This window comes from Maylandia zebra, linkage group LG18, assembly GCF_041146795.1.
Source record: "Maylandia zebra isolate NMK-2024a linkage group LG18, Mzebra_GT3a, whole genome shotgun sequence".
In the NCBI taxonomy this organism is placed as follows: Eukaryota; Metazoa; Chordata; class Actinopteri; order Cichliformes; family Cichlidae; genus Maylandia; species Maylandia zebra.
This window is the reverse complement of record NC_135184.1, coordinates 24,769,197-24,781,295: the sequence shown is the minus strand read 5'-3', so window position 1 is coordinate 24,781,295 and position 12,099 is coordinate 24,769,197. Positions and strand designations below refer to the sequence as shown.

The window sequence follows — 12,099 nt, the reverse complement described above, 5'->3', positions numbered from 1 at the left end:
CCAGTTTCTTAGCTGACAGCAGGTTCGATGTGTTATGCATTCAGAGATGCTCTTCTCCCTACCTTGACTGTAACAAGTGTTTATTCGAGTCGCTGTTGTCTTCCTGTCATTTCAAAGCAGTCTGATCATTCTCCTCTGAACTCAACAAGGCATTTTCACTACTGTGCACAGTTTTCTTACCTGTTTGGATCATTCTTTATGAACTGTAGAGATAGTTGTGTGTAAAAATAAACCAGCAGTTTCTGAATTACTCAGACCAGCCTGTGCAAAGTCAATGAAATCACTGTACTTCCACATTCTCACACTCAGTTTTCAGCATCTCATCCTGAATATGTCTACATGTCCTAATGAGCAGAGTTGCTGCGATGTGATTGGATGATCGTAGATATCCAACGAGCAGTCTGACAGGTGTACCTAATGAAGCTGCCGCTGAGTGTACGCTTAAGATGGGTTACATTTAACATATTCCAGACACTGCCAAGCACGTAGAAAAATTAAAACATGTTGCGAAGCGGTCAGACTGACTTCATCTTTTTTTGTTGTTTTTTTTGTTTCATACAGAACAACATATATATGGCAAACAATAAAGAACCTCAGTCATAAACCAGATGTTACATGCTGGATAAGACAGATAACGTCTTCGTTCAGAAACAAACAAACAAACCAAAGCATATATTGTAAATCACAAAGAAAAAACATTTGGGCACTTTGGGACCTTTCGTAAACTTTCTATAAGTCAGTCATTTAGTCTGTTTAAATAACCAGTTCTTGTCGTCCATGTGGTGTTCAGTTTGTTTTGAAGGGGCAAAAACATTTTTATTTCCTATGCTTGAACATTTTTTCTGAAAGGGCAAAAGAGCTGTTTGTATTATCAGTACGAGGAGCTCGTGTGGTTTTTGGTACTTTTCTTTCTTTCTTTGACATTAGTGGGAGGTTTTCTAAGTAATAATAAAAACATTGTTTGGGAACGAAAGAACTGCGATAAGAAATACTGTGTATTCATTTACAAAGCAAACGGGAGGCGAATCCTTGACAGCACTTCCATCTAGTGGTGGAAGGAGGAGTAAACGTGCTGCAAAGAGGAGGGGTTACCTCTGTCCAAAGATGCTGAATGTCCTTTTTTCCCTTTTTAAAAAAAAATAAGAGATGAAATTTCACATAAAACTGAAACGACTGCTTTGACCTTGCTACTCACAGTCTGAACATGTATATCAAAAGCGCTCGTTTTAGAGTTATTTAAATTCAGAAAAACAAAAAGAAAAGCTCTTTATGTAACAACAAATGAATAAATTAAACTCTTTTTTTATGCTGAAACAACCAGCGCTGCCTTGATCTCATCTTACATCAAAGTCTACCTGCGTCTGTGTGTGTGTGTGAGCGCCCCCACACATACACTCTCTCTAATCCTCGCACACAGATGTCGGCACACCCATGAATATTTTGAACAGTTCTTTTCGTTTTCTTTCTTTTTCTTTTTTTCAGTTCCAGTTGCAGTGCACTCAGGAAAACCAAACTGGTCTCTATAGCAACAGATGGCTGAATGAGCCGAGGTGCTGTGACCAATGAAGATACACTGAATTAATATGACCTATTTTAACCTCTGTGTACTTTTTAATTGGTAGCAACAATCATTTTTATTCAACATTGATCCCAGCAGATAAAAGCAGCATAAAATAAGATGGCAGGGCGTTGGTGGGAGAACTCATTTAGCCTATTTTCCTGTTAATTTTGCAGTGTTTCCAGCAGTTTTACTCAAGACACAGACAATGTTTGCATAGTTGTGGATCTCAGAAAGGATTTGTGACTTCGGTATGGCCCTAGCCTGCGTGTATGAGGTGTGCAGCCAGGGGAGAAAAGAGAGCGGGCATATGGGAAGGTGAGGCGTGAACCTGGAGAGAAGCACAGATGGAAGATGAGTCATGTGACTTGTGCAGAGTGGCAGGCAGGGACCTGGACGGAGGCCCAGGACGGGCCGTGGCCACGACGCAGTGAAAGTCTTCATCTGCGTGTTTATCTGCAGAAATCTGCCGGACAAATAATCAGTATGACGTCACAGAAGCAGCGCTGGCACGGATCCAAATAAAACCCATTTTTAAAATGGTGTCTGGCTTAGTTTCACACCGGCAAAACCATCACAGGTACATTTCTATTCCCTGGATTGTAGTGCAACATCAAATGTAGCCTCGGGACAGTTTGGCCTCGCTCCACCTGTGATATATGTGCCGACTGCTATCGCCTTCTTGTTTCAAATCTGTTGTCCGGCACTGCTCCAAGTCATTTACGCTGCACTTATTGAACGCATAGCTGACATTATTTATTTAAGGTAGCAACAGATCTGGCTCATCCCTCTGACAAATCTGACACCCATCCAAAACAAACAAAACAAAAAACAAAACAGCATCAGCTGCACAACTGAGGCAAGAAACTATGCTGGGTGCGTACGTTTGGTGTATTAGCAGAACTCAAGTGAAAACTACAGCAGGCTGTTTTTTTTTCTCTTCTCCCAGACTTTTATGCCAAGTGGGTGCTGTTGTTACAATCTGGTCGATGTACGAGTTTATTCTTCACCTAAAAAGATTTGTATAATACTTTGTCTCTTTTAAATGATCTGTATACATCCTTTAATACTGAGATTGCTGAAGGCCTTTGTTGGCACTGATGAGGTTTACCAGCCCTCTGTATTTTTTGTTTTCTTTTTGGCTGACTTTTCAATCAAAATGTCTTCAGGTAACAAGTTATACAAAACAAATGCTATTCGAAAGTTCTCCAAGGAGAGGTTTTTTTTGTGTGTTCCTCTCATTCTCATGCAATAGGGTCTACATAAGGATGCAGGATGCAGTTCTTGTTGTGGTCTAATACCTCTGCGATACATCTAAAAACAGCTTTTCCTTCTCAGCTAAAAGGCAGGCATAACTCTATATTCCAGTCCAAAGCATGTGAGGGGGTTCAAACAAGCTTTGATGCAGCTCCAGGTCCTTGACAAATAGTTTGCTGTGGACTTCTTGTGCTACGTCAGATCCCAGATGTAATATCCGTACCGGCTAATTGCGATAGTCCATTTGAATCATTCAGGAAGAAGAAGCCACGGAGGGGTGGAGGGGGGGGCCAACCATCGGGCTTACTTTCCTATCCATTTACACCCCCCTCCACTTATTTTTTTTCCAAAAGGGAACAATCATATTTTTGTGTGTGCAAACATTTCACTCTCTTATTTTGGCGGTATGACGACGAGCGGCGCCCCTCTCCGCGGCCTCCACATTAGCACTTGGGCATCGTTGGCGTTCGGCCTCCCCAGCGCGTTGGGAGGGATGGGTTCCTGGTAGTTGAGGATGTGCGGTTGCTCCTGGTAGGGGCGGCCCACCAGTGAGGCCCGAGAGCCCAGCGGCATGTCTGGATCCACGGCGATATCCACCCGCATCCGCCACCGCACCGTCTGCAACACTATACGCTCCTGGAAGAGGAGACAGAGCCACCGTGTTAATATGGTCGATGTGCTTGCTGATGATCTTTTAAGACCAAGCTGCTGACACAAAACTAAAACAGCCGTGCTTTCCTCGTGTTCTTTAATAAAATATCTCTTTCAAAAGACAACACATCCTGATTCACATGTTGTGCTGGACTGACTTCTGATGCCGCTGCTACATCAGGAGAGTTGAAGGTAATGATGAGATATTTTGTAACTTTACACCAGACTGGGAAAGTGCAGGAGAAAGTGATTACATCATAGCCAGTGTGAAATGGGAGAGTGGTTTCTGAAGATATACGGCTGTTTTTCTCCCCCCTCCCCCCATCTTATCGTGATGTGGGCCAAAGGCGGGATCGCTGTGTTTCGGGCCTACCTTCGTGACAGAGTTCATGGCCACCAACCAGGTGATGAAACTCTGGTCCCTGGTGATGTGGGTCAGCATGGGTGTGTTGCTGTTGCTGATGGGGACAGCCCAGGTCACACTGGGGTAGAAGTTGTCGTTCATGCTGACCGTCAGACGGGACGGTTTGGATGTAGGGCCGGTGAGGGTGACCGTCTCTGTGGTGTTGCCGTACCAGGGGTAGCTGACACCATCCGAGTCACTGATGGCCTTGACCCGACCCTCTCGCAGTTCTGGTAACTCCCAGCTGGACCTGCAGCAGCGGACAAAAGAGGACACAGAGAAGCAGAGGATGAGAGACTTTGTTTGTGTGTGTGTGTGTGTGTGTGTGTGTGTGTGTGTGTGTGTGTGTGTGTGTGTGTGTGTGTGTGTGTGTGTGTGTGTGGCAATGCCAGGTACAGGGTTTTGGTCTAGATGTGTGTGTGTGAGAGAATCACATGCACACCTTAGAGGCCCACAGTAAGCAAGAGAGGTTTGATGGCGTCTTCTACACACTTACATGCCAATATCGCCATAGGTATTGTAGAACTCCATCTGGGTGCAAGCTTGGATCCAGCCCACCACCCAGGTTTCGTTGCGGGGCACTGGTGGCATCACGACTCCCGCTGAGGCCCTGAAGTAAGGTGTCTTGTAGCGGAGCACAATCGGTGAGTTCTCCTCAATGATGGTGGGACACTGGTCAATAGAGGCGGACACCTCATACACTACAATGTTCTCCCGTCTGATGCGGGGCTTGCATGCGATGCTCTGAATACAGCCCATAGTGCAGGCGACAAGCAGAATGAGCAAAGCCAGAGAAGACGGGAGCCGATGATACCTGGCCAGTATGCACATCAGTCCCCTCAGGGTTCCACCCTTGCCTCAAGAGCAGATCTAATCCTTTAATTGCACATAATCACTGATTGGATAAAGGAAGAAAGGGGCGAGAAGAAGAAGAAAAAAAGCTAGGGGAATAAGCAACAGTCACCATTGATGAAAAATGAAAACTTCCACCATAATATCTTTAGGATGATATGGAGGTGAGACAGCAGTGTTGACTTGGGGGGAAGTATCGCAGATCTTCGCAGCCTCCTCCCCCCGGTCTGCCTGCTGACTGCCGCACTGCCCTTGGCGCTCGTCCCCAGAAACTGCAATCCGGCCTCCCCTGGGCTGCTGCTGCTGCCTCTCCGCCGAGCGTCCGCAGGCTCCTGTGTTCCCCGTCGTGTCCGCACGTCCGGCCGCACGTCGGTGCCCCTTGATCCTGCTGCTCTGCTCCCGGCTCTGCGCTGTCATGTCAAGTGGCGACAGGGCAGCCAGGTGCGTCAGAGGAGGAGGGGGTCTGGATGCCTTTTGTTTGCTCGGCTTTTCCCGTACTAGCCCTACATTCGCGAGGCGCCCTCACAAGCCAGAATCGGGGGTCCTCATCACTTTAAGCCCGCCATGAAAAGGAAGCTTCAGTAAAAAACGAGCGAGGACGATGTCTTACGAAAGCGAGCCACCGGGGCCGCAGAGGGTTATTTTAATGTTTCTCTTTTTTTCCCCTTTCCTCGCAGCGAGTTTCCATTCTTGGGGATGCATGAATGGTGCAATATGAATGGAGGCAGCGAGGCGGCATAAACGTGCAGGCGGGGAAACAGCGACTATACCGTCAGACTATCGATCTCGTTGTTGCCGCTCAGCCTCACGGGCCGGAGAGCATCCTCTTCCCGCGGAGGGTCGAGTTGTTCGGTTTCGAGGTGCTGATGCTGTGTGGAGGTAGAGGAGGGAGGGGCGTCACCCGACCTCTGCATTGAAAAAAAAAATAACAAGTGCACGCGGGCGTGTCTACGAGCATGCGTCACGCTAGAGTGGGACGCCATTGGTGGATTTGCTCGATAGCGGAAGTAGTGTCGTTTGACATCAACTCTCACTGACACGCATACACCGGCCAGCTCGGCTTATTAATACTATCATTATATATCCATACGTCGCCGGGTCGTACCCGCAGCCGGTGGCGCTAGTTTATGATCGGCCGTTTGTTCGGTAACTTGTCGCAGAAGGTCCCGAGTTTGCTGTACCGGGTGTCGCTGGTGATGAAGCCGCAGGTTGTATTCGTGCTGGGCGGGCCTGGCGCCGGCAAAGGAACTCAGTGCTCCAAAATCGTGGAGGTATGAGAGAAAGGGCAATGAAAACGGCCCTCTTCATCGAGCAGGGTTGTGAATGACGTGGTGCAAATGTGGTTCAGGGGGATATGCCTCTTTTTTTTTATTGTTGCGACTTCAGTAGGATCTTTTATTATAGGATAGTATCCCAGTTTTCTGTCACTTCCGGTTGTCCTCTAAAACGAACCTGTGCGTTAGCCAGGCAGCTAGCTTGTTCACCTCACAGGATATCCAGATTAAGTGCCGAAAGAGAAGCAGGAGCTATATTTTAATATATTTATTTCTTCAAGGAGACTCGATGACAATAATTCTTCACAATTGAGTGAGAGCAGCAAAGAATAAGGTATTTGTGGAGTCCTGCGACTGGATGAATGGGCTAAATAATACCTGTTTACGTAGAACAAACAGGAGATAGTGTATTGACTTTTCTTCAGTGCTGTCATCCTATCTGTGCAGATGGGGTTATGTAATGTCAGTGCGAGTCTGGAGTGCACTTGGCCACACTAGCCTTGACTTTGAACGATCAGAAACAAATAATGACATAGACATAGACAGGTATTGGACAAGGAACTAATCACCCCATCCTGCTGATAAGGCAAGGCACACGTCAACACATGTCAGTAATATCTGTTGTCAGAAATGTAGTAAGAAAACATTTTTTAAAAGAATCAAAGTATTGGGGGAAAGAGGCTGTTGTATATTACTGGAAGTTTTCTTTAACCCATAATTTATTTGTTCAGTCGGGCCAGAACAAAAAGTTATTTTATTTATTTCATCAGATCATCCTGAAAGTCAGCAAAGCAAAGCCAGGACTCGTAATGAGGCTGCTGCTTTGATGTTTGTCTGAAGCTCCTGAAGCTGCAGCTCTACTGGGGGCCGCCGTGGATTCTTTGATGTGTGTTTGGCAGACACAGCTTCTTTGAGAGAGAGACTTTATAGCTACCCTTGTTCACGGATGTTACTGGGTGTTGGCTGCCATGCTTCAAGTGCAGCGATCGGGCCTTGTGGCAGCTAGAGGCATAGAGGCTCCTTTCATTCAGGACTGACTCTTTTTTTCTGCTCAGCCTGCGAGTTAGAAAGATTTATGCTGTCTGTAAAGGCTGTCGCAGTGTTCACAGAAATGTACACACCTGGAAAATAGTTTTCGATTCTCATCACTGTTACTTGATTCAATTTAGAAATTTGTGTGTTTCTTAGAGTTATGGCTACACCCATTTGTCAGCTGGGGATTTACTCAGGGAAGAGCGAGCCAGAGAAGAGTCAGAGTTTGGACAGCTCATTGCCAACTACATCAAAGAGGGCAAAATCGTCCCAGTGGAGATCACCATCAACTTACTCAGGAAGGTGTGTATTCAATACAGGTTGTAAATCTGGTTCGCCTGGAAAGAGATCCTGCAGGTCAGACCTGTTTTCAACTACACTTTTACACTATTTGTTCAAACAAAAAAAATTCTACAAAACTGAGTTTTAACTTTTAATATTTAAATTTTTCTCCAAAACCCCGACTTTGATTCTGACATTTTAGTCATTTGAATGTAATGTGAATGATTTCTTTCTGTTTATCATTCAGGTTATACTGCTTTGTTTTTCTAAACTAAAGAGACAAAAATGTATTGTAGTTGTATGTTAGATACCTTCTGCTAGAGTTTACTGGTAGTGTTTCAGAATCACTTTCTTGGATGACTGTGGTCTGTTTGCTGCACTGAGAGACTAATTTTAATTTTAAGTATGTCAGCATCATGATATGAACTGTTACAGATGCAAAAAAAAAAATCTCAAATGCAAAATATTTCCTGTTTGTTCTTCCCGTTTTGTTAGGCCATGGAAGCGACGATGAAGGAAAACGAGAATAAGTTCCGGTTTCTCATCGATGGTTTCCCCCGAAACGAGGACAACCTTCAGGGGTGGAATAGTGTCATGGATGGAAAAGCTGATGTTAAATTTGTGCTTTTCTTTGACTGCAGCAATGAGGTAAGTCATGGACCTTTTATTGTCCATTTCACAGCAGGGATTGCTGTTTAAATGAGGATACAGAGAAATCATTTAACATTTATTTGCTTCATTCTCATCTTCTGTATTGCTACCACCTGCTGAAGTAGAGTGATGTCAAATTGTTGTGTAGTCACCCACAAAACTAAAGTGTAAAAAGAGCATGTTCTTACATCTGGCAAGTCATCTTAAGTTTTTAGATTTAAGTGGGGAAAAAACATCCTGGAATTAAAAGTTCTTAAAAGTACTTTTGGTGGAAATGTGGTTCTGCTGTGCTGAGCTGATGTTTTGCGAGTTATTTTGCACTGATTTTGACTCTTCTGTCTGCAGGTTTGCATCAACAGATGTCTAGAAAGAGGAAAGAGCAGTGGGCGAACAGATGACAACAGGGAGAGCCTGGAGAAAAGGTGCAGTTCTCTACTGAGGAACTAATATCTGGAGTCAGACCTTTAATCTGTTTTAATTTAATAATATACCACTGAGTCGTCCATTTCCTGTGTTCGTTTTTTCCCCTCTATAGGAAAAACATGCATGTCTGATCACTATAGATTTGTCTGCCCCATTTAACTTACTGGTGGATACCTGCACAAATGTTTTTGACCTAATTTATGTCTGCTTGGAGTCCCTTGTGTCATCTGACCCCGATAACATGCCATATTTTTCTTCATTGCAGAATCCAAACCTACCTGCAGTCTACACGACCAATCATTGATCTGTATGAGAAACAAGGCAAGGTGCACACTATAGATGCTTCTCGCTCAGTGGATGAGGTGAGTAAACAGCGTCGGCTGCAGGAAAACATTCAGAAATGCCTCCCATAGAGGCCAGTTAAGGCCAGTTAAGGCAAACAAGCCCTGATTTATGAGAGAGATTATGTGAAGAATGCTACTTGTAGATTCAGTCCCCCATCATGCACCCAGGATGTTTTCAAGTTGTAATTTTTCACATTTTAGATCGAATGCTGTTGGGATTGTCGGGGGGAACTGGTAGTTTGGGCAAACAGGTATTTTGACAGGTTTTCGTGCCAAGGCTGCCATCATATGGTGGTTGTGATGTTCAGTAAATCCACCAATCTCCCTTTCAGGCTCATTTCCTTGTGCACCTCTGCATCACTATTTTTAGATAAGGCCTCTTCTGCAGTTTCACATTGGGCCCAAAGTTTCCCAGAGAAAATCATCGCTGTGATGAGAGCTTATCTCATCACTTCTCACTCAACTTTTCAGAGGAGGAATCTTTCATCCCAGCGTTTTCTATTCTCCTGTCGTAAACATTTAACACCGTCTCACAGCAGTTCATGAAATAGTCATGACCTTTAGTCTACTAATTCATTTCCCTAGACACAAATCTTACACTTTTTTCACGCACGCACAAATTTCCAAACAGTGTTTTGGTGTACCCGTGTCCATGCGCACAAAATGACCTTTTTCCACTTTTAAAAGTGGAAGAAGAAAAAAGTGCTGGAGCAAGTTATTTGTTATTTCTCATGCTACAAACCCAAATCTGAGTCACACTAATCAGAGAGTTTAAGACATTTTAGGGGTTTTTTTTAATAACTAAATTTTTTTTAGAATTATTTGAATATACATTAGCCCTTTGACAGACTGGCCACCTGTCCTGGGTTTACCTGGCATGTCTGTCATTTACTGCATCCAAAGATTTGTTACCCATGTGACATCATCCACTTTTATCTGCCACTCGGACACACTTGACGGACATCCAGCACTCATCGCAGACACAAAAGTGCCCATAAAATGACTTGTGGTGTGCCCCAAGGGTCGGTTTTAGGCCCTGTACTTTTTAATTTGTATATGCTCCCTCTTGGCGGTGTCATCAGAAGGCATGGAGTGAACTTCCACAGTTACGCTGATGTTGTACATCTACGTGTCTCCTGATGACACCAGACCAATGGATGCCCTTTTTAACTGTATTCTAGATATAAAATCTTGGATGGCAGAAAACTTTTTACAGCTTAACCAGGACAAAACTGAAGTTTTAATCGTCGGTCCTGAGGCTCAGAGAGTCTAAATTACAGGCATTTTCACTATGTCCTTCACTACAAGTGAAAAACCTGGGTGTTATTTCCGACTCTGAGCTTGGTTTTATCCCACATATTAAACATGTAACCAAAATTGGATTTTATCATCTAAAGAATATAGCCAGAGTCCTGCCTATTCTCTCTCGGGCCAACATGGAGATGCTGATGCATGCTTTTATTACCAGTCGCATTGATTACTGTAATGCCCTGCTCTCTGGTCTCCCCAAAAAGAATATTCCACCTTTACAACTTTTACAAAACTCTGCAGCTCGTGTGCTGACGAAGACCAGAGGGCGGGCCCACATTACACCGGTTTTAGAATCGCTGCACTGGCTCCCCGTGTGTTTCAGGATCGATTTTAAAGTTCTTTTATTGGTTTTTAAATGTCTTAATGGTCTTGGGCCTTCTTATCTCTCAGATCTGCTTTTACCATACGAACCCTCGCGGACCCTGAGGTCCTCTGGTACTGGCCTTTTGATTGTTCCTAAAGTCAGGACACATACTCACGGAGAGGCAGCTTTTCAGTGGTATGGTCCTCGTCTGTGGAACAGCCTGCCGGAGGAGCTCAGGGCCGCAGAGAACGTACATGTTTTTAAGAACAGGCTCAAGACCCACCTTTTTAATTTAGCTTTTACTTAGCGTTTATTTATTCTATGTTATCCTGTTAATCTATTTATATTATTAAATTAGGTTCTACATAATATTTATTGTATTTTATCTTTTTATTCTGTATATACTATTATTAGGTCATATCTCCAGTGTTTCCTCGGAGGGGGCTCTCTGCACCGGGGTTGTGATCGACCGTGGCTGCTGTGGCTCTTCTCAGCCTGGCTGGGGGGCTTCTTTGCCTCCCTCCTGCTGTGTGCCCAGCCTGGAGGCTGCGGTCTGTGACCAGCTCCCGGTGCAGACGGCTCCCTGTTATAGTGTTTCCTCACCTGGCTCATGTGTGCCCAGCCTAATTTTGCCCAATTTTACTTTTCGAGTGTAAATGTGTGTGTGTGGGGGGGGGGCGTGTATCCATGACCGCTTATGTTAATGAGAGTGTGGGGAGTGAAATGGAGGGCGGGATGGGGTGGGCTGCTTTTAACCATGTAAAGCACTTTGTGCTGCATTTCTGTATGAAAAGTGCTTTATAAATAAAGATTGATTGATTGATTGATTGAAGTATTCGGAACAGCCGCTCAGGCATGTCAAAGAGGCGACCTTTACTGGATTTCCAGTTTTTATTGAGTTTTTGTTGCACCTGTCATTTAAAAACAGTAATACATAGCCACGGACGGCGAGATAAGCTTCACCTGCAGCTCTTCCAGTAGTTCAGGCTTTCTAACACGTTGCTTTTTGTCTATTCCAGGTGTTCGCTGATGTGAAAGCCATCCTAGACAAAGAGGGTTGAGTTTCGCCAACTGCCAACATTCATTTATCTTTTATATTTCTTTTTATCAACTGCATTTACACTATAATAAGTTTATATGTTCATTCATATGACTTTTTACATTTGGTTAATTTTGACTTTGTAAACGCTGTACTGTTTATTTGTGAGGATGTAAAATGTGTATGAATGTGGAGGTAGCAATGGCAAGCGGCTACTTGTGATGAACTAGTTATTATTCAGAAGAGCTCACAGTGTAGTCTTTCCTCATAGTCTGAGGCCTCAGCTTAGAGACACACTTCTTTTGTCAAAGGCACTCGCAGCACTGAAAGTCTAAGAAAAACTGTACGTATGACAAATGTTTTCAGGGGCATTGATAGAAGCTATCTCGCTCTTGATAAAAAATGTTTGATCTGATGACAAGGAAGGAGTTAAGTCTGTACTGAACCACATATAGCCTCTCTGCCATCCAAATAAAATGAATACAACATCCATCTCATGTTTACTGGACAGCACTACAGCATGAACACTCGCTTTTGTGCCGTGTGTCAGTATCTGCTACATGTTCCTGTGATAAGCTTCAATTTGGCGATGAATGCCCACATTATTATTCCAGAATGCGCGTCATCACGCCTATGCGAGCTGGGATTAGTGATAGTGAAAATGAAGATTAGGTGAAGTTAAGTATGCGCTGTGTACGTTTGTAAGTTCTTTTAAAAG

The 12,099-nt window shown here is 44.2% G+C and overlaps 2 protein-coding genes across 2 annotated transcripts; one reads left to right on the top strand and one right to left on the bottom strand.

Moving 5' to 3' along the window:
* Positions 1-525: 525 nt before the first annotated feature.
* On the bottom strand, positions 526-5,618 carry fam78ba (family with sequence similarity 78 member Ba). Its single transcript, XM_004570511.4, has 3 exons — positions 4,366-5,618; positions 3,840-4,119; positions 526-3,451 (listed from the first exon to the last, which is right to left on the bottom strand). The coding sequence occupies exons 1-3, from the start codon at positions 4,698-4,700 to the stop codon at positions 3,209-3,211; spliced, it is 858 nt and encodes a 285-aa protein (XP_004570568.1). The 5' UTR covers positions 4,701-5,618; the 3' UTR covers positions 526-3,208.
* A 96-nt stretch (positions 5,619-5,714) lies between these two features.
* Positions 5,715-11,873, top strand: cmpk (cytidylate kinase). Its single transcript, XM_004570513.5, has 6 exons — positions 5,715-5,992; positions 7,184-7,330; positions 7,805-7,957; positions 8,306-8,382; positions 8,649-8,745; positions 11,362-11,873. Exons 1-6 carry the CDS (start codon positions 5,849-5,851, stop codon positions 11,401-11,403), a joined length of 660 nt encoding a protein of 219 aa, XP_004570570.1. The 5' UTR covers positions 5,715-5,848; the 3' UTR covers positions 11,404-11,873.
* Positions 11,874-12,099: the final 226 nt, after the last annotated feature.

Bases quoted from the DNA above. Each gene is read 5' to 3' on its own strand.
- fam78ba (XM_004570511.4), bottom strand. From the start codon at position 4,700: ATGTGCATACTGGCCAGGTATCATCGGCTCCCGTCTTCTCTGGCTTTG. The intron at 4,120-4,365 runs GTAAGTGTGTAG...CCGCTGCTGCAG, and splicing joins ACCTATGGCGATATTGGCAT to GTCCAGCTGGGAGTTACCAG. The intron at 3,452-3,839 runs GTAGGCCCGAAA...CTCCTCTTCCAG, and splicing joins CCATGAACTCTGTCACGAAG to GAGCGTATAGTGTTGCAGAC.
- cmpk (XM_004570513.5), top strand. From the start codon at position 5,849: ATGATCGGCCGTTTGTTCGGTAACTTGTCGCAGAAGGTCCCGAGTTTG. The intron at 7,331-7,804 runs GTGTGTATTCAA...CCGTTTTGTTAG, and splicing joins CCATCAACTTACTCAGGAAG to GCCATGGAAGCGACGATGAA. The intron at 7,958-8,305 runs GTAAGTCATGGA...TTCTGTCTGCAG, and splicing joins TCTTTGACTGCAGCAATGAG to GTTTGCATCAACAGATGTCT.